The sequence below is a fragment of the Trichechus manatus genome, unplaced genomic scaffold (genome assembly GCF_000243295.1).
Source record: "Trichechus manatus latirostris isolate Lorelei unplaced genomic scaffold, TriManLat1.0 scaffold00052, whole genome shotgun sequence".
Classification (NCBI taxonomy): Eukaryota; Metazoa; Chordata; class Mammalia; order Sirenia; family Trichechidae; genus Trichechus; species Trichechus manatus.
This window is the reverse complement of record NW_004443988.1, coordinates 9,178,639-9,204,304: the sequence shown is the minus strand read 5'-3', so window position 1 is coordinate 9,204,304 and position 25,666 is coordinate 9,178,639. Positions and strand designations below refer to the sequence as shown.

Below are 25,666 nucleotides of genomic sequence, written 5' to 3'. Positions count from 1 at the left end.
TAGAGGGTTAATATGTTGTGGGATTGTTAACCAATGTCATAAAACAATATGTGTACTACTGTTTCATGAGAAACTATTTGTTCTGTAAGCCTTCATCTGAAGTACAATAAAATATAAAAAAAAAAAGAACTTACACGATGACTCCCCAGTGCTAGAAGGCCACGTACCTCTCTTGGGTTTTGAGGCCCTTCATCATCTGGCCCTTCATTACCCATCCAGCTCTGCCCCGACTCCAGTTCCCAATAAACACCTTTCACTCCCTTACATAACTGACCTTCTTCTAGTCTGCCCTGCTACCCTCAGAGCCATGACTTTTTCCTGCCTCTGTGTCTGTATTCATGCTGGTTCCCCTTACTCTGTCCCATTCATCTACATCCTCTAATTCTATAGTCCAGTCATACCTCCTTTCTGACTACATCTGTGTGCTCTCACTTTCCCCACCAATGAACTCGTTATTACTCACACCCCATAGCTCAGCATCAGTTCTCCATTAACCAGTCTCCACTCTTGAGCTGGATTATAAAAGGCTTTCCTTAGTCACTCCTGCCACTCTCCAATCCCTTTGCCACACAGCAGTCAGGGAGGTCATCCCCTCCAGTGGCTTCCTACCTCTCTTGACGTGAAATCCAACCTTCTTATCGAGGGACTCAGGCTTTGAGTGATCTGGCCCTGTCCACCCCTCTGGTCTCATCTCCCCTACTCTCCACCTCATTCACTTGCCTAACCACTCTGACCTTCTTTCTCTTCCTCAAATATACATAACACACCCCCCACTTCTGGGCCTTTGCGCTCCCTGACTCTTCTGTCTGGGACTCTGCCCTCAGGCTCTGCAGGTAGCCAGTATCTTTTCATCAGGCATGTCTCAGCTCAAAGCTCACCTCCTCCGAGAGGCGTGGCCTGCACAACTAATGTGAATTCACCACCCCTTTCCTTGTCACTCTCTCTTACCGCTCTCCTCAGAGCTATCCTCACTATCTGAAGTGATCTTGTTTCTTCATTTGTTTAACTATTTATTCATGTCTCTCCCCACTAGACTGTAAGCTCCAGGAGTGCTGGGACCCATCTGTGTGGTTTATTGCTCTGTCGCTGTGGAACAATACCTGGGACATAGTAGGTGCTCAATAAGGGAAGGCCTATGCCTGATACTTCTCTGAATCCTCTCCAGCCCCTGGCACAAGACTGGACACACCATAGGTGCTCAACTGACACTAGTGATTGAGCTCCTGTCCTGGTGGCCAGCAGACCTGGTCAGGACCAGGACCATTCTGCAAAGCCTGGTGTAGTCCAGTATCCTCATGGCCATCTTTGGAGTAGTCAAGAGTCCCCTGAAGCCCCTAAAGCCATGGACTCTGGATCCTTTGGGGTTCCCCAAAGCTAGAATGATTGATTTGAACTAAACAAGCCCTGGGGGCTCATCCAGATATGTGTCAGCTTCCCACTGGGCCCAGCCCCTGGGATTGAGGTTCCTTCCCACTTGGCTTCCACCTTATGGGAAGTTGATGGTGCATCATATTCACTGCCTCCCCCTCACCCCTTCTCAAAAGGCTGAGCTACCTCATCAGAAACGATGAGCATGTGACTGCAAAGGTCAAAGAAAACTGATCCATAGGCATTTCCTCTGGTTGCTGACATCAGGTAAGCATTTGTGGACTTGTTAAGACAATCTTGGGGCTTTGTGGTTTGGGAAACTTTTTCGTACATTCCAACTCACGTATGTAAGAAGGGTACGTTTCTGCTTAAGCTAACACTCTGAAACCTGTGCTGCTGCCCAAGTCATCAGCAGGTGGAAATGGTTTGTGCCTGAGAGAGGCAAATCTGGGCCCGAGGCTATTACCTCAGTGGCTGGCTTGGCAGGGTATGTGTAGTTACTGTTCCGGGAGGTTCTCAGGAAGGGATCATTCTAAGAGAGAAAAGAAATCAGAGGGTTATCTGACAGCATCGAAGATGGCTTAGGGAAGATAAGAACTAACAATTCTGTCCTCTAGGTTCATTTAACACAATTCTTTTGTATTTAGATAGAAATCACTGTATAAACATAATTTCATTATTCCCTAGAGGATTTTACAGAACAGCTTTGGCTAGGGCTGCACAAGAAAAGATCCTAAAAAGGATTCAGTACATGTTCTAAGCAGAGCTTCATGCTTTTGTTTTTGCCTGAGCAACTGACCATCTCCCTAATCCTCAGAATTATCCATTTTCTTTCCTTTGTAATTTCTCTGGCAAGGGATCATGTTTCAGCATTTCTCTCTTTTCCAAAAAGTATTATGATTATCAATGTATTTTAACATCTGTTATTTCTTTCCTTTTACCTCCTTTGAACAGTAAGTCAGATCCCCTTCAGGCTGGCTTCATACATTTTGGCCATTTTTTCTCATGAAACATCCTCTTCATTCCCTACTCACCTATTTCACAATTGACTTTTCACACAAGCCCTATCAAGAATCCAAGTTCATCCAGTTTCAGGTGATGGGTTAGTCAAAAAAGGAAGAAGGAAGTAGACAAAGCAGAGATGAGGGGTAAGCCAGCTAATGAGAAGGTGTAAAAATGACAGTAAAGGAAGAATAAGTTAATAAGACTGAGATCAGGAAATACGAAAGTGGGCCCAGGGCTGTGAACACTTTCACAAAATGTTTTCAGTGGAGTAGAAGGGCTATGATCTAAAAATTTGGAGATAAAATGGGAATATGAAGGAAGACGCAGAATGTTGGAAAAGGGGTCCTTAGAGATCAATTCCAGGGGTTGAAAACTGACTGCTCCAGGCTGAAGCTGGCCAAGAGGTGTTTTGTTTTGTTTTGCTTTGCTTTATTTTAGCCAGGATGATGTTTAAAAAAGAAGAAGAATCCCAATGCATTCAGAAGGGGAACTTGCTTCAGTTCTGGCCCCACCACCTCCTCTTGTCTTACACCTGAACCCATTCACACAACCATGTTCCTGCCCGGCACCGGAACCATCTGACTTTGTAGTCCATGCCCACCTCCATTTTATAGATGAGGAAAAACTGGGACCTAGAGTGGGGCAGGGACCTATTCCTGAGAGCAAATAGTGCATACAGAGCTGGGCCAGGATCTGGCCCAACAAGCCTCTTGCCTGTTTCTGCTCCTCACACCAGGGTCAGGCCAACAAAAAACCCTGTTGGTGACAAAAAGAGGGAGAGGAAGAGAGGGACTCAGCAGTCACCTTGAAAAAGTCTACGTGTGCTGCAAAGCTCTCAGCCCCCAACACAGACCCTGGCTCCCTAAGACACCGGACAAAGTCTCTCCTTTTCCCTCTGAGTGTCAGCGTTCCTAACTGAAACGTGGTCAGGAGAACATCCTTTCACTGAAAAGCACTCAGGGCCAAGGTAAGAAAGTCCATCCTGGACCGTCCTCAATAGTGCAAGGCAGAAGAGGGCTGACAGTGGCATGTCTGCTTGTCTAATTAGGCTTGTCTGAGGTTAGTGTCGCTTAGCATCCCTGAACATTCACCTTCCTATATTCTATAAATAACTGACCGGTGTTTGTTAGGCATCTCATGTGTCCAGAGCATTGTTCTGGGTGCTAGGAAGAGGGGATGATACAAAGAAGTTAACAGCCAAGTTGGGCAGATAGATAGACACGAGCAGCTATAAGGCAATGAAACACCAGAGAATAGCGTGTACAGTAAGTGCAATAATTGCTGAGGAATGGCTGCAAGATCCCTCAAAGACGAGACTCAATGGTGTGTGTGTGTCTACACGCTAGTTATTGTTCTCCTCCCACTTCAAGGGAGCCCTGACTGAGATTAGGGTCTGGGGGCTGGAGCTAGTCCAGTGATTACCCAGAGCGAACTGCCGTGGAAGAACCAGAGGCAAAGGCAACCTCCGTCCTTCTGGGAGTGCTGAGAGTCACACTGGAGAGTCTGTTTAGTCATAGAGCCAAGGGCTGTGGAGGGGCCGGGGAGGGGAGATAGAGCCAGAGGGGTCAGAGGTCAGGTAGATGCTGGAATGCCACGGGAAGTGAGACAAAAACAAGAACAATGAGAACAGGTCTAGGAGAGCAACAGGGAGGCCGACTGGGGTGCCCACCGCTTGTTTTTAGTGACCATTGACCGCATAATGAATGCATGAGTCAGAGTAGTTTGAAGGCCTGTAGTCAAGCAGATTATGTGGAGAGGGATTTTGTTTAGTCTTACTGGCTCTCGAGGGCTAGGCTTGTATCAGTGAGTAGAAATGGATGCAGGTTGAATGCCAGCACAGGGAAGTTGTTCTAACAGTCACAGCTGTGCAAAGGCAGTGTGGCTCCCCTTGGGAGGCAGAGCCCGGACCGCCACCTGATGTGAGTCAGCAACATGAGTTGGCTGTTGGGAAAAGGTCACGTAAATCTTGGCAGCATTTCTGGGTGTAAAGTTCCACAATGAAGGAGTAGTAATTTTCTTCTGTGCTGGCCAGAGCAAACCAGAAGTATACAGTCAGGCCTGGGCACCAATGAAAAGGGGACAACATTCACAGAGAAATACCTATACGAGACATTGGAAACCATGACTGTGATACATGGCTGAGGTGACTACAGCTGTTTGGCGTGGAGAGTAGTCGACTCTGGGTGGGGCATGGGTGGTAGGAGGGAGGAGGACGCGATAGTCACTACACAGATGCCCTCTGATATTTTCTGATTCCTTTCCATTCCATTGAAAACTTAGGGTTCATGACCTAAGACATTGATTTCACAGCCTGTTAATGGGTTGCCACTTGGCAGTTGAACAGCATAGCCTTAAGCGAGAGCAGAAGCTTAGGCAGAGGCTAAAGTGATGCCTTGGGAGGGAAGGTATGAGAAATTCAGTAATAATGAGATCCCTGGGTGGCACAAATGATTTGTGCTTGACTACTAACTGAAAGGTGGCACCATGGAAAAAAGGCTTGGCAATCTGCTTTTGTAAAGATTATAGCCAAGAAAACCCTATGGAGTTCAGTTCTACTATGTAACACGTGGGGTCGCTGTGAGTTGGAATCAACTCCCCAGCAGTGGGTATTGCATCAACAGAACTCCAAAGCCTCTCCTGGCTGAGATTCTATGGTTAAACAATTCTTTGTTGTTTTATGATGGGAAAGTAGAACTAGATAACCTTTAACCTACAAAGTGCTGAGGATCTGAATGGGGTGGTGGCAGTGCAAATAGAAAGGCAGGCAGGTGGGAGGATCATTAGGAAGAATCCTATCAGATGGGGCACCAGAAGTTTCAGCCTGTGTAACAGTGAAAATCCCAATAACATTGACAGACATAAAGAAGTCCTAAGGGGCAGAGAATTTAGGAAGACAAATATTTAGCTCCCATTTAGACATTCTTTGCTCAAAAAATAACTTTTTGAATGAATGTTTGTTGAGTTTGAGGTGATGATGTGGTCAGGGCAGTATTAGGAGATTTAGAGGAGCCCTGGTGGCACAGTGGTTGAGAGCTCAGCTGCTAACCAAAAGGTTGGCAGTTCAAATCCACCAGCTGCTCCTTGGAAACTCTGTGGGGCCATTCTACTGTGTCCCACTGGGTCACTATGAGTCAGAATCGACTCCAAAGCAGTGGGTTTGGTTTTTTTGTTCTTTAAGCATTAAAAAGGTAACAGTGTCTCCACCACAAGTAATTCAAAGTAGAAACACTGCTAAGCAATAAAGTAAGTGTAAGAGGCGGAAGCAAACTGGGGATATCTTGGAACTTGACTTCAGGGGGTTTGTCTTCCCCTTTTGCTTTTTCTCATGATAAAAATCTGGGTGAAATATTATATGAAATTATCTCAGTCTCTCTCTCTCTCTCATCTTTGTCTCTATCTCTCTGGTCCCCCTGCCTTGTTGATACATACATTTAATCTGCCTTTGGTCTACAGTTTGGGAAAGAAGAAACAAAGATGCAGATTGAGGAGTCCTGCGAAGAAGTTTAACAGGAAACCCTGGAAATGGATAAATCTCAGAGTGAGGAGATGTGGAGAGAGAGAAAAGAGAAGATGGCTAAGACATGAACTCTGGAAAATGTCCACATTTTAGAGGTTGGGAGAAGGAAGGAGAAGTGTCATTAAAAGAGACAAGAAGGGGCAACAGAGAGTTCTTCAAAGCCTAAGGAGTCACAGCCAGACTCTCCAGGTTAGGGAAGGAGTAGGCAGAGAGGTGATTAAGGCAGTGAGGGAAGAACAGTCACAGTCCACAGGGTGGCTAGTGAAACGTTAGCTGTAAACTATTTTGCCCAACCTTCAAGCGTGACAGAAATCTCTGGAGTGGTATTATGAGGCCCTACCTGGCACAACAGAATGTAATTGTAATTTGACTGGGGTTGGGGTAGAAGGGAGGAGGCTAGGAAAGCTCCTCACTGCTTCACATCCACCTTGGCCACCTCCTCCCCTACTGGGTCCTGCCTATTGCTTCTTGCTTCTATGTTTAGACACAACTAGGATTAAAATACATGCTTCCTGGACCCTGTTAGCTCACACTGAGATGCTGGTGGCTTTTATATAGCTCCAAGGCACATGCGAGGGAGCAGATGGGATCTGCAGAATGCAGAATTCCTGGTGCAGTGAAAATGGACTGGCCAACAGTTGGACCCTTTTGGAATGGGCTCCAGGGTTGCCTAGCAACCACTCTCCCAGGCTCTTCTACCAGTTCCAGGAGGCTGGATGTGCTCCCCTGTGCTCATCAATGGCTCGACTGGGCTCTGTCCAGGAGGGAGGAGCTAAGCCCACTGGGCTTGAGATGTTGGGTGGAAGATCACCCTTTCTGGACTTCCCACCTGGTCTGGGACAGAGTGGCAGAGGCTACCTTGAGGCCCATGGTGACAGGGCTTTCCCTGACCCAGTGCCTAGGCTCCAGCTTGGTGCTTAATAAATGCTTTTTGGGAGAAAGAGCAAATGATAGCTCTCTGGTATGGGTAGTTATTACCTCCACTACTTAAGAGAAGGGGGTTGGTGGTTTGGAGAGGGTCTTCCATGGCTGATAATTAGTATGGCTATATAGGCTGCTGACATATTGAAATGCTTACCTACACTATGGTTTGTAGCCACTTCCCTGAGTCCTCAAATGCCCCCACTACCTAGGTGCCCCAACCTCTCCCCCAGGACTCCCTGAATATCCCTAGGATCTAGCAATTAAAGGGTTTACACCTGGCACAGTAGGGGCCCCTAGGGCCTTGCCCCAGCACTTTGTCCAGCACCTGATCATGTTGCCCTAATTGTAACATAATTTGAATATACCCCTACTCAGAGCACTACAACAGCAACTGAGCCCTCTGCTACCACTGCTTTCCCATCCTCCTACATCCTTCTTCTGCCGCTCTTGCTCCCCGATGAGGTTGATGATCCACAAAACTGGACCCAAGACTGAGGTGGGAAGGCAGTAGACAGGGAGCATGGGCCAGGGGAAGGGGTGCCCACTCTCTCAGGAGCCCCACAGACACGCAGGAGAGCTGCAGGTCTATTCTGCAGCCACTGCCGAGCCAGGAGGGTGAAAGAAGTGATGCAGCCGGCTGGCTGCAGGAGGGAAACCCAGCCTCCTAGACTGGGTCAGGCCCCTCTGCTTTTATTGCTGCTCAGGGCTCTGTGAGCTCTGCCTTATTTGGTTAAAAAGCCACAGAGAGGGCTGAGACAAGGAAGCTAAAGGTGATGGGAACATGAAATGGCCCCCACTCCTAGGCCTGAAATCAAGTTTAACAACCACACATGTATTCCTCCTTAAAAGGAGCCCAATCGGAGTCCTCAACCCAGTTTCTACCAGGCCAACCCTACTGGCTCCTCCTCCACAAAGCTCTCGGGCTCTCCCTTTTGCTGCTTCCATCTTTGATCCTCCCCTTGCTGGAAACCCCAGGCCAGGCCCTCAATCACTAACCACCACTTCTGGGCCCAACTCGTTCCTCATTATCCTACAACCTGCAGTCAGACTTCTCCCATCTGCCCCAAATGCTGCAGCTCAAAGGAGCCTTCTTGCCGTTCTTCTGGCTTCTCATCCCCTTCTCAAGAATCTCTCTCACCCCATCCTCTCCCTTTGCTTGGGCGCAGGCCTCCTCTCCCAGATGCTTCTCCTATTCCCAAAGATGTAACTGCTTCTGTGCCCTCTTCCCACCCCTCCAAAGCCCATCTCCCACACCTCCATCACCGGCTCCCAGATCGGGGGAAGGTGGGCCATGCAGAAGCTTGGTGGGGGATGCAGGGAAGGGGGCGAGACCTGTGCTCTGGTGTCTGGAGAGGGCACAACAGGTCCCCCCTTATTACCTGAGTGGGGCAGGAGAGGGGTATGGCTGCTGTCAGGTCAAGGGTATCTGTTTTCCCTCCTAGTGGCTGAAGCTGATGGGGAGGAAAAGAAAGAGATGGTGCAGTAATTTGTTTCGGCTGAAATGAACATCGCTGGCAGCCTACTGCAGTGGGGAGAGCTCGGGACTTGATTTCAGGGAGCCTGGCTTCCACTCCTGGCTCTGCCAGTTGCCAGCTGTGGGACACTGGGCAGGTCCCTGAGCTTCTCTAGGATTCAGCTTCCTCATAAACTCCGAATACTTCCCTTGCAGGCCTGTTGAGAGGCTTAAATGAGGTAACATGGATTAAATTGCCTCGCACAGTTGTTGGCACTAGGAAATGTGGAGTAAATGCAAAGGTTCTGCCTCGAATGCATATGGAGAGAGTCCATTGTCACAGTTCCAAATCCAGAGGAGAAGAAGGAGGTGAACCCAGGCTGAGCAAAATCTGAAGGACTCCATATTTAAAATTCTACAGACTTCTGCAGCTCTGCCAGGCTTGCTTGCAAAAGGAGGACCAGAACCAGTCTCCATTCTGCAGCGAGGGGAGGGGCTGGTGCTGTGCCCTAGGTGACAACCCAGTGAACCAGGGATGACTGCTCATTTTACCATATTGACCCAAAGGGCCCTGGAGAGCTGGGAGTGGAATTTCTGACTTGGGTGGATGCAGTCTGGGGCGAAGAAGGATGTATCCGGGCGACCATCCTGAAGGAGAGAAACACACTTCCTCAAGACCCTGTTGGTCCAGGGACTGACCATTTAATGCCCTCCTCTCCCTGGAAGTGCTTGGAGTCATTGGCCCTCCACAGGGCCTGCTTACCTTAAGACGGAGATCAGAGTAATCCCATAGCAGGTAGCCTCAGGTGGTCCTAAACCCCCGCCCTCTTACTGGTTCTACAATTTCCCCTTATTTAATCAAAAAACACCATATTTATATTTAGACACATTCATATAATGCCCAAACAAACAAACACACGCATTGCCATTGAGCTGATTCCAACTCATGGCGACACCGAGCATTGCAGAGTAGAACAGCTCCATAGGGTTTTCTTGGCTGTAATCTTTATGTAAGCAGATTACCAGGTCTTTCTTCTGTGGTGCCACTGGGTGGGTTTGAACTGCCAACCTTTAGGTTAGTAGCTAAGCACAAGCCATTTGCACCACCCAGGGCCCTATTGTCCTAGCTTATGCCATAGGAGAGGGAATGAGATCCTTGTCTCTGAGGAAGCCTAGACAGCCAGCTGGGAAAAGCCACTTCACAGTGCTCATCCAGCTGGTCCCTGTGGTCTTGAGGGTGATGGTGAGAATCTGGGCCGAGCCTTGGGGCAGGCCTGGATACAGCCGATACCAGGGCAGCTTGCCACCAGACTCTGGCTTCTCTCCTGATATACTCAGGTGCACAAAGCTTCTCTCCTTCCAACTACCCTCCAGTTAGAAGAGGCCCTTAGGACAGAGGCCCTGGAAGACAGAATCCAGTCCTCACCCTGGTCCACTCACAGATCTCTTCTGTTCAGAGTGGATGCATCAGGCAAAGAGCACGGCCAGCTTGCAAACAGATAATCCACAGAACCCTCCTTTATAACTGCAGAGTCATGCGCAGAGGGAGAGTGTGTATGCGGCAGAAAGCTAATCATTTGGAGCTATATTATTATGTTATCAGTTGCTGTTGCATTGGCTCCAACTCACAGTGACCTTATGTATACAGAACAAAATGTTGCCTGGCCCTGCACCATCTTCATGATTGTTGGTATGTTTGAGTACATTGTTGTGGCTAGTAGGTCAGTCCATCTCACTGAGGGATTCTCTCATTTTCATTGACCGTCTACTTTACCAAACATGCTGCCTCTCCATCCCTTATTACCTATATGGCTTCAGGAGAGATATGTCACATCTCTGAGCCTCTGTTATAGGAGGTGATTCTGAAGATTTAGTGTATGGGAATCACATAGTAAGTGCTCAATAAAATGGAAGCTGTCCTCAGTCATAATGGAACTTCCCACATCAGGCTGTCTCTGAGGATTGAGCCCAGATGTTCATGGAGGCTGCACCCCCAGAACAGCGTCTGGAGAGCAACTCTCACCTGTCTGCATCTTTCCCTTTTTGTCTCCACCCTCATGGAAGCACTTGGCATTTCTGCCTTGGAGTCCCTCCTCGAAGGGCGCCATGGAAGCCTCTCCCCCAGGAGCCCCGTGGGTGTGGGCAGGGATCGTACCTCCAGGACTGGGAGCCGGATATTGCGGAAGAAGGGCTGCAGAACCACGGAGAAGTCCTCCCGTGTGTCATAGCGACCAGACTCGACCAACTCACGCATGCTGTTCTGGGGACACACACGACAGCTTCAGCATAGGCCCTGGATGGGCCGAGCTCCCAGGGGCAGGGACAGGGGTGGTGGGCAGCATGGTGACAGCCCTGCCCCTATCTCCCTGGACAGGGGCTGGACTGACCCCACCCTTCCCTTGAGAACACAAATACCAAGCCAAAAAACCCCAAACCCGTTTCCACTGAGTCAATTCCGACTCATAGCGACCCTATAGGACAGGGTAGAACTGCTCCACAGGGTTTCCAAGGAGTGGCTGGTGGATTCTAACTGCTGACTTTTGGTTAACAGGCGAACGCTTAACCACTGCGCCACCAGGGCTCCAACACAAACACATTTGACTGCAAATCTCTTTCCAGAGAGTTGGAAGCAGGTTGGGTTCCTTTTTTTGTTCTGGTTTTTAGTGGACTGCAAGCTCCGAAGGGCCAGCCAGGAAGTCCAGCAAGGAACAAAGACCTGGCAGAGTCTCCAGAGGGGCCCTAGCAAGCAGTGCTGCACTCTTCTTCCTGGTGGCCTGCCTGTGGAGGCGTGGGGCCGGAGAGGGTATGGAGAGAGTTGGTTGGGACAGGGGTGGTGGCTAGACTTCCATGGTGTAGGGAGAGAGAAAGGTGCGTCCAGTGCTGCTGCCCTCTTCAGGCCAAATGTTGGGTTAAGCTGCAAAGCGCAGCTGCGTCTTAGGGGCTTTGCCACCTGGATTCCATTGGGATGACTCCAACCTGGGCTGTGAGGCAACTCAGTGGGGTGGGGCAGTGGAAAGGGCCGGGGTTGGTGGGTGGGTGTCTTCCCTCAGGCTCCCTGAGCAGATCTCCCCTCCCCTGTGGGGCTCCCCCGGGGGGTTCTGGGCTGTGTGCTGAGTGAGTGGTGCGGAGAGGTCCCTTCATGCTCTTACCTGGTAGGCTTGGGTGACGACCTCCAAACTGGCCAGTTCTTGGGAGCTCTCCCGCGGGCTCAGAACACAGTTACACAGAACACTGCACAAAGGGAGAGGCAGGAGAACCCAGAGCTGAAGCCCCTGATGCCCTGAGGCCTGACCTCTGGTGGGGGACTGGCTTTTGATGCATGGAGGGCAGCTCCCTGGAGCCCTGGCCCAGCCTGGCTTAGAAGCATGTGTGCTGTGCCTTTGGACACAACGCTAAGAACAGGTTTTCGGCCTGACATGTGTACAGGTTAAAGCCCCACGGGAGGAACCTGGGGTTTGAGGAAGCACTCTCTCCTATGAACAGAGTACAAGCAGTGGGCTGCAGGCGCTAGGCCTGCCACAACTTACACTTATCAAAAGAATTCAGGCAGTGAAAATCCAACTTTTAATTAAAAGAAAAATGCATCCTCTGGCATTGCAGCTGGTATTTTGGGGCCTTTGACACTCATGCCCTCAGATACTTCCTCAGTTCACACCAGTGTCCCCCTTCCTAATTAACATCTGTGTTTTGTTTTTATTATGAAATATTTCCTACCTATAAAATATACTTCATATATTAAAGAGGTAAAAGAGAGTTAAAGCACTCAGAGCAGTGTCTGGTGCACAGTACGTGCTGTAAAAGTCTTTGTTAAATAAATGTATGTATAAGGTATAAGGAAACCCTGGTGGCATAGTGGTTAAGAGCTACGGCCGCTAACCAAAAGGTCGGCAGTTTGAATCCACCAGGCACTCCTTGGAAACTCTATGGGGCAGTTCTACTCTGTCCCATAGAGTCGCTATGAGTTGGAATCAACCCGATGGCAACTGGTTATAAGGTATAAAGAATAATAAGACACACACCCAGGTACCTACCACCCTGCTGAAGAAACAGAACATTCCCAATTTGAAGTTTCCTTGTAGCCAGCCCCCCAATTCTCTTCTTCCATGTAAAGGCAGCTACTGGTACTATTTTGAATCGTATATTATGTTTCCAGGTACATTTTCTTGCTTTCTGATACATTTTGACCACACTTGTGTACCCCTGTATGTTGCCCCTTGTCACAGTCTGGGCTACATTCTTTCTCAGATACCAGCCTTTGTCCCAGCCTGGCTTCACTCCTGTGGCTCCCCCAGGACCACACATGTTCCTGCCTGCCACCTTGAGGTTAGGTAAGGGGAAGGTCATGGCTCCGACCCCCAGAAAAGGGGTCGTCCTGGCACAGGTCCCCCTCTACAGACTTGGACACTTGGATGGACAAGACACAAAGACCCGGAGGAGACACCGCTGCATATGAGCCAGACCAGGGGTAAGCACCTGTCCCCCTGGGGCAGCCAGCACCTGCCTACCTGGCCTGCTGCACTGGGCACTTGTCTGGGTTTCCCAGGAACACCTGCCGTATGACACTGGGGCTCATGAAGTCCACGAGGTTGACCAGGGCTCTGGGCACCTAAGAGCAAGGCTGCAGATGAGACAGGGTCTCCAGAGGCTGCTTTCTCAAGCTGCCTCAGTGACCTGAGATGTGGGAACTGGCTGGAGGGTCTCTTTAGAACTCCAGCTCAGCACCCCTGAGTGGAGTTGTGAGGAGGGATCTACATGGGGCTCCCACGGAGGGCCCTGCCGGCTGTGCACCGCACAACTCCACAGGTACCACCCACATGGGCTGCAGTGTGAATGGCGCCTCCTGGAGTGAGACAACGTGGCTGACCCCGTCTAAATGCTGGAAGTTCAGCTCCATTCAGCATCATTTAGTGAGCTCCAACATGTTCACTTTAAATTTGGTGAGATGGGTAACCTGCCCATTAGCTTGGACATTAGCCCTTGACCATTTCCTTCCAGTCCAATCCAGCCTACCCACTGAGTAGGCATGGGGACTGGCAGTCAGCGCTCCCTCTGGGGCAGCTGAGCAGCGTGTCCTTGCCAGGGGATGGGAAGAAGACACACTGCTGGATGCAGGACCAGAGAGGGCCTTGCTGTAGGCATACCGTATGGCTTGGAAAGAGTGCCTAGCCTGGGGCCAAAAGAGAGGAACTCCCAACCAGCTGCCATCACCAGGTAATGTCCACTTGAGGGTGGGGTGCCTTTTAGAGGCCACACTGCCTCCCTTCTGCTAGCCTGAGATCTCTCTGGGCTATAACTCCTCAGGGCAGGCACAGCCTATGGAAGGGGAAGGAGCCCTTGCCCTTGGCTCTCTCCTTCAAGGGAGGAGGTACTTCCACCATTGTTCCCCCACCCCCTGCCATGCTTGAGCTATGCCAGGTTGTGGAAGCCTCCAACCCACCTCTCTGTGTAAGACATCCAAGGCATTGCGGACATGGTCAAAAAAGTTGGCTGCAGAATACAGATTCTGGAAGAGACAGGAGGGAGAGGAGAGTAACTGGTCAGGGTGGGCAGGCAGTGGGGCAGCTGCAGGCTTCCCTTCTGACTCCAGCCTGGAAGACTTGTTCTCCCTCTGGCCTCCAGTTGTGAACAGCTGTCAGAATCTGAGATGAACCATCAACTACTCGTTGTTGTCAAAACTGGGCCAGTCAGAAGACTAGACCCTCTGGCCAGAGCTTTAGTTCAGGAGCAGAAAGTGGAAGGTCCTCCTTCCAATTGATTGGGGTATAGTTTCTTCTCTTTCTGGATTCTCAGGAGTTGTAAGAGTGGGGTATAGAAGCACCATATACCTGCCACCTCATACCACCTGGAACACGAAGAGGGAACCGAAACTCAGGATCCTGGCATAAGGCTTGCATGCATACATGTGTGTGTGCATACATAGGTGCAGTTGGACAATCCTAGGTGGACAATCCTAGGGTCGATCTAGGGACTATTCTCAAGAGAGGGTCTCTGAGGCCTACAGTGTAAAGTCAGGAGCAAGGAATAGGCACGGCCCCACCCCCTTTACCGAATCCATGCAATAGTCACAGAGATCACTGCCACCAATCAGCACAGTGATGACCTTCCAGTCTTCATAGAAGTTTACTCTCTACACAGAGGGAGGAGAATGCTTGATGATTTCCAAAAACAAATAAACAAAACTTCACAGCTCTAGTCCATTCAACCCTCCAAAACTTCTTTGCCTACTTGGAATACTAGGATCAGAACCTCAGAGTTGAAGGAATTTTAGAGGTTTATTTATAGACCACAGAATCTTAGCATCAAGAGGGACTTTCAAGGTCACTGTGACCAGCAACAACCCTCCCCCCAGTGACATCATCTCCTCCACAGAGCCTCTGACAAGGGGCTATGCGTCTCTGCTAGACTACCTCTACTGACAGGGAGCTCACTGCTTCTCGAGGCAGACTATTCCATTTGGGGACAAGCCTAATGGGTGAGAAAGTTAATTTTTATAAACAAACATAAATCTGACTCACATGGTCCGTTTTCATCCTTTGCACCAGGGTCTGGACTTGGTGCGCAAGTTCCCTGAGAAGGAGAGGAAATCAGTGCCTTTGGTGAGGAACCACTACGGCCAGAGCTTTCCTCCCAGAGATCTGGACTAGGGGCTTCCTGGCAGCATCTTGGCTGCGTGAGCTGGCAGAGACCCTGAGGCTCCGAGATGAGGAGGAGCCACAAGCTGGTGCTTGCCTCCTCTGGAGAGTTAGTACAACAAATAACCATTTGAAAAGCCAGTTGTATGTTTGTTCGAAAGGTGTAATCAGGGTGCTGCACTTAGGTTTGCTGCTTATGGCCTCCCTTCTAGGACTCAACGTGCACTTTCTTTTAGTATCCCATGCCAGGAAGCTGTCAGTCTCTTTTGAAGGACTTGCATATATCCTCAAATCAGATCTATGAAAGTTTTAACATGCTTTTTTTTTTAACCTTAGCTGCCAGGAAGCTGAGAGGCTGACGCTCCAGCACAGTGACTGTAAAAGCTCTCATATTGGTATAGTTGCTTCCTCTTTTTTTTCCCCTAATGGTTGTGGTTTTTCCCTCTTATGTATATGTTAATTTTCGTGAACTTATCTAAATGCTTCTTTTAGAAAGAGATGGGAAATAGATATACACTGTACACGTGCCTAGGTCTATAACTCATGAAAGGAATAGATTTTGGGCACCCCGACTCCCCACCAGCTCAGGCCCTGTTATGGGCCTGGGGTGTGATGGATTGCCAGCACAGTGATCGCGGGGACATGGTGGTGGGATCATCTGTCCCCCACTGTTTCCATTACCCAGGCCTGTTGGCTACAAGGGTGTGGGTCTGAGCAAGAAGATGGCATGTAACAGAGCAAGGAGACCCAGGCTGGAGGGCCTCTTGGGGCAGGGTGAGGGGCCGCCACTGGAGCTCATCCAGGGAGGCTGGGTAGTTCTGGGTTTCTCTACTTCATTTGTTGCTAGTTCCATCGCAGGGTGAGGGACAGGACATACTGCCCCTGAGTCCTCTAAGGCTGGAGATTCTGGGCCACCATCCATTTGGCTGGCCTCCTTGATCTTTTTGGGGAATTGTCACTTGGGAGTGTCTGGGGAGAGTGGATCTCTTTAGCATTGTTATGTCATGGTAAGTTTTAAAAAATTAGACAAGGTTGGTTGGTGAGCCCAATTATTAGATCATACTGCACATGAAAGCAAGGCCAGAAGTTCAGCCTCTAGGGGCCTTGCTCCTTCCCATGGCCATAGTCTCTCCAGCTTCAGTCACAGAGGAGGCCAGGTAAGAAGGCAGACTGAGATCCTCTCAAGTCATTTCTGCTAATGGGTAAACATCCCCTTTGCACACAGAGATCAGTTTAATGATTGTAAAGGGAGCTACGTACCTTCTTCTCCCCATCCCAGAGCCCCCTCCCCAAATGCCGTACTCAGCCTTTGCTCCAGGAACAGCCTGATTGAGGAACGCATTTATGCTATTGGCGTCGCCTGTGCCCACCGCGTAGCCTGTGAGATTTCTGTTAAACTCCCGAAGGATATCTGGAAGGTAAGGGGGTGAGGAGGCCACAAAGAGCTCAGACCAGAGGGCCAGGGTGTCTTCTCTGGTCCTGTGGGGTTCAGGGTTCCCAAAGTGAGCTGCATTCTCACCCTCATGCAGCCTGGGGAGGGGTCGGACAGGAGAGGCAGGTAGGGGAGCTGAAGTCTTCCTGAGTTGAGAATTGGCTGTCCAGGGGTGGACTGGGCCAAGGCAGCAAGAGTCCCCCCCACCCCCTTCCTTGCTTTTTTTCTTTTTTTTTTCACACTTTACAATTCATAGTGAAGTGAATATTACCTTAATTTGATTGTCTCAGCAATTCCCTGGGCCAGCTGAGGAAACATTTTATAGTTGAGGAAACCTGGGGCTTAGAACTTTAGGTAACTTGTCCTAGTCATCTGGTAAGCATGTAGAAGGGCCAGGGCTTAAACCCGGGCTTCCCTGGTTCAAAATCCAGTATTTATTCCACTCCCCCCCTTTTCACCTTAGGCTGCCTGTCCGTAGGCCTTTCTTCCTACTTCAACAGCAGCTCCTAAAAGAGATGCTACTTGCTCTTTTCTCATCTAGGAGGGACTCCCAGGAAGCCTAGGGGTTGGACTGAGCTAGTGGACAGACTCAAGTCCCTGTGGTTACTTACTAGGTAATGTGGTCACATTCTTCAGGGAGTCGTCCCCTCCAGAACTGTAGTGAGGGAGTGAGAGAGAGAGTGAATGAGAGAGATTGAATCAATACATTCTCTTTACAAAAAGAGGCCCCATCTTTCTTAGTGTCCATGTCAAGAAGATGTGCCAGATCCATCTCTTTGTCTTTTGAAGAATCCTGAGAAAAAATGTACATTCCCCCATGGATTGGGTCCCCCCACAAATCCAGGATTTGAAAACAAAAGGGAGCAATTTCCTCGCCCACTAAATCAGGTGGGAGAGCCCCTAGCTGACTATGTACTATGTGCCCAGCCCTGAATTAGATGCTCTTCACTGGCTATCTCCTGTCTCCAACCATATGACTATTTCCGACTACAGAGTAGGAAACCGAGGTGCATGGGGGTCAATTACCTTGCTAAAGGACACTAAAAACCACAGTTCTTGAACTGGAAACCTTTAGAAAATTGGTAAACTCTCCTCTGCCCAGTGGTCAGGTACAATTCCACTAGAAGCTTCAGGAAATGGCCTCTCATTGCCCAATCTAATTTCATCTAATCTAACCCAGTTTTATGGTACTCAATCTAACCTCAAGACATACTCTAAAGATTTCATTTCCTTTCATACATTGAAACTGTACGCCATGCAGGAGGTAGGGAAAGAAATATTTCCATTTTGACAAATTCCAATATTCGGGACACACTGTATTTATTCATGTTTTTCTTCTGCACCTCCCTCCTCAATCCAAGCATATTCTTCCAGGACCCTAGATTTTGAGAACAGAGTCTTGGCATCTAGCCCACCAGCAGAGACTTCTCAAAGGGCAGGCCATCAGCCAGAGTCAGGGTTGTTCTTCATTCGAGGAATGCTTGGAATGAAGTTGACTGTATTTCATACAGGATGATCAAGGGCTTAAGTCAAAGGCTCAGCAAGCAGCCTCCAGGTGGCGGAGGGAAAGAAGCTCCAGTAAGCACTGCCCTTCTACCTCATTCACTTGCCTCGTCCGGACTTCCCATCAAATGCCTGAAATGGCCAATGGCTGGTCATTTGTTTGAGCTTCCAATTCCTCTCCAACTCTGCACAAAGCTGCTACTTTATCTACTTCCTGCTCCTTCTTTCTCTGGACTAAAGGTACTGTCTTAGGCTGGATTCTCTAGAGAAGCAAAGCCAGTGAAGTATATCTATATATATAGAGAGAGACAGAGACAGAGAGAGATTTATCTCAAGGAAATGGCTCCTGCAGTTGTAGATACTTGCAAGTCCCAAGCCCGTGGCTTAGGCATCAGGCTGGAGGTTTCTCCTGACTCACAAAGCTGCAGGAGCTGACGAACCCAAGAACAGCAGGTCAGATGGCAGGCCACTAGCTCACAGACTGCAGAAGCTGATGAATCCAAGATCAGCAGATAAGATGGTAGGCTGCTGGCTTACAGGCTGCAGAGGCTGATGAATCCCAAGATTGTCAGGCAATACAGCAGGCAGCTGGCTCAAGTCCCAATAACTGGAGGTCAGATGATGATGAGCCAGATGCAGGATCCAGAGCAAGCCAGCGATCTTTGCCAGAACATCCATGTATGTATTGGATGCAGGCCACACCCCCAAGGAAACTCCCCTTTCAACTAATTGACTGCTCACATCAGATTGCATCATGGAGGATGACTACATCATTACACAAGTGCCAAATTGCATCATTACATAACTGCCAAACCACTGAGAATCATGGCCCAGCCAAGCAAACACACAACTTTAACCATCACAGGCACTTAAACAGGACATTTTACACTTGAGAGGAAGTTATAAATCCATATGCCTCCTCCGATTGCTGTATTCTAACTCTACCTGCTTTTCCTCTTCAATAAGCATAGAGACATATATAAACACACATACATCAAGTACTTTCTATTCTAATTTCTTGTCTAAAAGCGTTTTTGCTCTAAAATAAGGGTGGTGGTCGAAAAAGACCAACATGCCGTCAAAATCTCTCCCTAATCCCATTTAAAGTGAAAATTTTGGGGAGAAATAAGAGGAATATACCCAAAAAATGGAGGAGCAAAAATATTTAAGCGTCCATTTTAATCAGAACTATGTGAAACATGAAAGAAAACCATACCAAACAGCTAGTCTACACTAGGCCCTTCAAATTAATATACTTATATTACTCTAAGAGCTCAATGGCTGGGCCTTGTTTATTCGTTGTCACCCATAGTGCACAGAGACACATTTCTCAATAGATGCACAATAAACATTTGTTGAAGCAGTTTCAGTAATGTGAGATTGAACTCCTAATTAAAAGACAAAGACAGAATTTAGCAAAGTTGCAAGGTACAAGGTCAACAAAAAAATCAGTTGGGTTTCTGTATACTAGCAAAGAGAAATCTGAAAGGGAAATTAGGGAAACAATTCCATTTACTATAACATCTAAGAGAATAAAATACCTAGGAATAAGTCTAACCAGGGAAGTGAAGGACTTATGCAATGAAAACTATAAAACACTGCTGAAAGAGATTAAAGAAGACTTAAATGGAAAGATATTCCATATTCTTAGATTGGAAGACTTAATATTGTTAAGATGTCAATACTACCTAAAATGATCCATAGATTCAATGCAATCCTGATCAAAATTCCAACAGCCTTCTTTACAGAAATAGAAAAACCAATCCTCAACTTTATATGGAATGGCAAGATTCCCCGAATAACTAAAGTAATGTTGAAAGAGAAGAACAAAGTAGGGGGACTAACATTTCCAGATTTTAAAACATACTATACATCTAAAGTAATCAAAACAGCCTGGTACTGGTATAACAATAGACACATACACCAATGGACTAGAATTGAGAGTCCAAAAATAAAACCACACATCTGTAGTCAACTGATTTTTGACAAAGGTGCTAAGTCCATTCGATGGGGAAAGAAGAGTTTCTTCAGTGAATGGTTCTGGGAAAATTGAATTTCCAGATGCACAAAAATGAAAAAGGACCCATGCCTCACACCATACACAAAAACAAAATTAAAAATGGATTAAGGACCTAAATGTGTAAACTAAAACCATAAAATTCTTAGAAGAACAAGCAGGGACAACGCCGTCAGGCCTAGCTTTCAACAGTGGATTATCTAATATAATAACAAAAGCACAAACAGCAAAAGACAAATTAAATAAATGAGACCTCATAAAAATTAAAAACTTTTGTTCATCAAACGACTACCAAAAAACTGAAGACAAGCTACTGAGTGGGAGAATATCTTCAGAAAACATGTATCTGACAAGAGGCTAATAATCAAAATATATATAAAATGTCGACAACTTAACAACAAAAAGACAACCCAATCATAAAATGGGCAAAGGACTTGAATAGACATTTCATCAAAGAGGACATTCAAATGGTCACCAAACACATGAAAAGATGCTCAGTGTCATTAGCCATCAGAGAGATGTGAGTCAAAATCACAACGAGATATCATTTCACTCCCACTAGGATTGTTGTTGTTGTTGTTAGGTGCCATCAGATCAGTTCCTACTCATAGTGACCCTATGTACAACAGAACAAAACACTGCCTGGTCCTGAGCCATCTTTACAATTGTTGCTATACTTGAGCTCATTGTTGCAGCCACTGTGTCAGGAAGACCCTCATCTCCTTGAGGGTCTTCCTCTTTTTCACTGATCCTCTACTTTATCAGACATGACGTCCTTCTCCAGGGACTGGTTCCTCCTGATAACATGTCCAAAGTATGTAAGATGAAGTCTCACCATCCTTGCTTTCAAGGAGCATTCTGGCTATACTTCTTCCAAGACAGATTTGTTCATTCTTCTGGCAGTCCATGGTATATTCAATATTCTTCACCAACACTATAATTCAAAGGCATAAATTCTTCCATCTTCCTTAGTAATCGTCCAGCTTTCACATGCATATGAGGTGATTGATAATACCATGGCTTGGGTCAGGCACACCTTAGTCCTTAAACTGACATCTTTGCTTTTTAACACTTTAAAGAGATCTTTTGCGGTGGATTTGCCCAACACAATGTGTTGTCTGATTTCTTGCCAGCTGCTTCCATGGTCGTTGATTGTGGATCCAAGTAAAATGAAATCCTGGACAACTTCATTATTTTCTCCGTTTCTCATGATGTTGCTTATTGGTCCAGTTGTGAGGATTTTTGTTTTCTTTATGTTGAGGTGTAATCCATACTGAAGGCTGTAGTCTTTGATCTTCATCAGTAAGAGCTTTAAGTCCTCTTCACATCGCAAGTTGTTAATGAGTCTTCCTCCAATCCTGATACCGAGTTCTTCTTCACATAGTCCAGCTTCTTGGATTATTTGCTCAGCATACAGATTGAATAAATATGGTGAAAGGATACAACTCTGACACACAGCTTACTTAACTTTAAACCTCACAGTATCCCTTTGTCTAGTTCAAACAACTGCCTCTTGGTCTAAGCACAGGTTCCTCATGAGCATAATTAAGTGTTCTGGAATTCCCATTCTTTGCAATGTTATTCACAATTTGTTATGATCCACACAGTCGAATGCCTGTGCATAGTCAATAAAACACAGGTAAACATATTTCCGGTATTCTCTGCTTTCAGCCAGGATCCATCTGGCATCAGCAATGATATCCCTTATTCCACATCCTCTTCTGAATCTGGCTTGAATTTCTGTCTATGTACTGCTGCAACTGCTTTTGAATGATCTTCAGCAAAATTTTACTTTTGTGTGATATTAAAGATAACTGTTTGGTAATTTCCACATTCTGTTGGATCACCTTTCTTTGGAATGGGTACATATATGGATCTCTTCTAGTCGGTTGGCCAGGTAGCTGTCTTCCAAATTTCTGGCATAGATGAGTGAGTGCTTCCAGCACTGCATCCATTTGTTGCAACATCTCAATTCGTATTCCATCAGTTCCTGGAGCGTTGTTTTTCACCAACGCCTTCAGTGCAACTTGGACCTCTTCCTTCTGTACCATCGGTTCTTGATCACATGCTACCTCCTGAAATGGTTGAATGTCAACTCTGTGTATTCCTTCCAACTGCTTTTGATGTTTCCTGAGTCATTTACTATTTTCTCCATAGAAACCTTCAATATTGCAACCTGAGGCTTGAATTTTTTCTTTAGTTCTTTCAGCTTGAGAAATGCTGAGTATGTTCTTCCCTATAGGTTTTCTATCTCCAGGTCTTTGCACATTTCACTGTAATACTTTACTCTGTCTTCCCAAGCTGCAATTTGAAATCTTCTGTTCAGGTCTTTTACTTCATCATTTCTTCCTTTCGCTTTAGCTACTTGACATTCAAGAGCAACTTTCAGAGTCTTTTCTGACATCCATTTTGGTCTTTTCTTTCTTTCCTGCCTTTTTAACAGCCTTTTGCTTCCTTCATGTATGATGTCCTTGATATCATTCCACAACTCGTCTGGTCTTCAGCCATTAGCGTTCAATGCATCAAATCTATTCTTGAGATGGTCTCTAAATTCAGGTGCGATATACTCAAGGTCATATTTTTGCGCTGGTGGACTTGTTTTAGTTTTCTTCAACTTCGATTGTAGAAAACTATGTCGCAGTTCCTCTAAAAACTAAAAATAGAACTACCATATGACCCAGCAATTCCACTCCTAGGTATATACTCAAAAGACTTGAAAGCAGAGACTCAAAAAGAGACTTGTACACCAATGTTCACTGCAGCACTATTCACGATAGCCAAAAGGTGGAAACAACCAAATGCCCATTAACAGATGAATGGATAAACAAAATGTGGATACATAAATACAGTGGAATACTACTCAGCCAGTAGGAGAAATGAACTCTTAATACATGCTACAGTATGGACAGAGCTTGAAGACATTATGCTGAGTGAAATAAGCCAATCACAAAAGGACAAATATTGTATGACCTCACTTATATAAAAAGACAAGAAAAGGCAAATGTATAGAGACCAAAGTTTTTTAGTGGTTACCAGGGGCAATAGGGAGGGGAAAAAGGGGAGTTAACGGTGATGGAAAAATCACATTGCTTAAAGGTAGGGTTGCACAGCTTATTACTGTAATTGCTGTCAATAAGTTGTACACCTGTAAAAAATTGAATTGTCAGAAGTTGTTTGATAGATATACTTACAACAATGTCAAAAAAAAAAAAAAAAGTAGCTGCTAAGGCTGCTTATGTACAACCAAACACCTCATGGGATTTGGTTCCTTGGTTTGGAGGTAAAGGGTCATGGTTTCATTAGACATCCCAGTTAGTTGGCCTAATAATGTGTTTAGTGCTTGTGTTCTACCTCCTAGTTTGTTATGTAGCGCCCGGGGTCTTAAAAGCTTGCAAGTGGACATCTGAGGCACAATTGGTCTCTATTCACTTGGAGCAATAGAGGAAGAAGGAGAGTCAGGAATAGGAGGAGGATATGGAATGTGTCACTAATTGCCTCCATGAACAACTGCCTCTTTTGCCATGAGACCAGAAGAACTGGATGGTGCCCAGCTACCATTACTGAACATTTTCATCAAAGATTCCTTAGGAGACTCCTGATCAAAAGAGGGAAAATTCAGAATGGAATTTTAAATTTTCATGGACTAGACTTCCTGGGGCCATGGAGAGCAGATGAACCCCTGAAACTATTGCCCTGAGATAATCTTTAGACCTTGGACCAAAAATATGCCTTGAAGTCATCTTAAAACCAGACAATAGTTTAGCTTAACTAGTGAAAAAGGTCTGCCTTGTGCATTATGCTTTTTTAACAACTATCTATATGGGATCAAGTTGACAGCAGCAACTAGAAAGATTGGGTGGGAACCTTAGGGGGCAGTGGGTTTATGTTAATGAGGGAGGAACAACTCAGAAAAGGAGGGTGAGAATGGTTGCATAACTCGAAGAATGTAATCAATGTCACTAAATTGTACATGTAGAAACTGTTGAAAAAAAAAACAAAGAAAGACATTTTTTGGTAAGTAAATTTTATTTTGGTCCTTTGAATGGTCTCAGACAAGCAAACTTATTTCAATGGAAGAAAACACAATGGTCTGAAGACCTGCCACAGTGTTAAGTTAGCCGAAGCTGTGACCTTTCACTGGTTTAGGATTCTCATACAGCAAGGGCCTTGGAAATATTCACAACCAAGCCTCCCTGGGCAGGTCCTGCCCACAAGCTCCCCCACTCCCCCAAGAATTCTCCCCTGTCCAACTCTGTGAGGTCCACTCACTCCACTTTCCTTGGGGGAAGAGTCTCAAATACCATTCTTTTTTTTTTTTTTTAATTGTAGTTTAGATGAAGATTTACAGAACAAATAGTTTCTCATTAAACAGTTAGTACACATATTGTTTTATGACAATGGTTAACAACACCATGACATGTCAACACTGTCCCTTCTCAACCTTGGGTTCCCTATTACCAGCTTTCCTTTCCCATCCTGCCTTCTAGTCCCTGTCCCTGGACTGTTGTGCCCCATTAGTCTCGTTTTCTCTTATGGGGCTGTCTAATCTTTGGCTGAATGGTGAACCTCGGGAGTGACTTCATTACTGAGCTAACAGGGTGTCCAGGGGCCATACTCTCGGGGTTTCTACAGTCTCTGTCAGGCCAGTAAGTCTGGTCTTCTTTTTGTGAGTTAGAATTTTGTTCTACATTTTTCTCCAGCTCTGTCCGAGACCCTCTGTTGTGATCCCCCTCAGAGCAATCAGTGGTGGTAGCCGGGCACCATCTAGTTGTACTGGACCCAGTCTGGTGGAGGCTGTGGTAGTTGTGGTTGTCAAATACCATTCTTAACACTATTCTTTTACCTGGAGTCATTAATTGCCTGGTATTTCCAATCTAGAAGCTTTAATGGCTTCAGAAAATCTCTATTCTCAGGTAAGTCTACTACATGGCTATTCTCAGGGAATGTTAATAGGTATTGTACAAAAAGAAAAAGTTCTGAAATTAAAGGAAATGCTAGATTAAATAAATTTAAATAGATTTCTTCATTGCAGGGCTTCTCAGAGTCTTTGCAGTGCTAATATGCATTGTGAATTCCCCAGAAGGGGAATATAATTGATGGTGTTTCCCAAACAAATACAAAGGATTTTCCCGTCCTCAGGAACATGGATGGGGTTAGTGTTCCATGGAACACACTTTGGGAAATGTTAATCTACATACTCTACCAAGTGTCAAAAGTCCTCTCAGACACTGATCTGGAGCTTTCATCTGTAACACGCATAGGTCTTGGGGCAGGTAGTTGTAACACTGAGGACAAACAAAGTGTTTAAAGGGACAGCAGCTGTTGAACATTAGGCCCTGGAGTTAGAACTAGAAGATTCAAACACAGACTTTATTTGTAGAAGGAAACAGAGCAATAGGATTTTTCAGTTGTTGCAGAGAGAAACTTTTAGCAGAAGACTGCCTATTTGTACCTGGATCCCAGGAGCCCATTAGTTGCACTGTGTGCAAAGTTGGGCATATCTTACTTCCCCAGACGGCGCCACCATTTGAAGCTTATCAGTCATCTGCTGTGTGGTTTGTCTACTTTCTTTTCTATTTTCTCACACTATGATGTGAGGTCATTTTGCTTTTGTTGCTGAGACGCAATGCAGCTGCCGTGCAACCTCATTTTTTTTTTTAATTGTAATAAGCTCTGGTTTCTTTCTCTTCCTCTGATTTTTTTTTTTTTTTTTTTTTGACCGCCAATGATTCTACTCCTGACCTATGAAATATAAGCCAGGAACGTGTTTCTATGCAACTTGTTAGAGACCACCTACCTGGCTGAGGATAACCTA

General features: G+C 46.4%; 1 protein-coding gene across 1 annotated transcript in view; it reads right to left on the bottom strand.

Moving 5' to 3' along the window:
• Positions 1 to 25,666, bottom strand: part of PLB1 (phospholipase B1) — a 153,182-nt gene that overhangs the window by 54,734 nt on the left and 72,782 nt on the right. Inside the window, 11 exon segments of the mRNA XM_004377697.3 lie at positions 1,835 to 1,900; positions 8,194 to 8,265; positions 8,820 to 8,915; positions 10,423 to 10,527; positions 11,417 to 11,498; positions 12,773 to 12,873; positions 13,705 to 13,770; positions 14,314 to 14,394; positions 14,783 to 14,834; positions 16,202 to 16,310; positions 16,943 to 16,986. Coding sequence (XP_004377754.3) covers positions 1,835 to 1,900; positions 8,194 to 8,265; positions 8,820 to 8,915; positions 10,423 to 10,527; positions 11,417 to 11,498; positions 12,773 to 12,873; positions 13,705 to 13,770; positions 14,314 to 14,394; positions 14,783 to 14,834; positions 16,202 to 16,310; positions 16,943 to 16,986 — 874 coding nt within the window.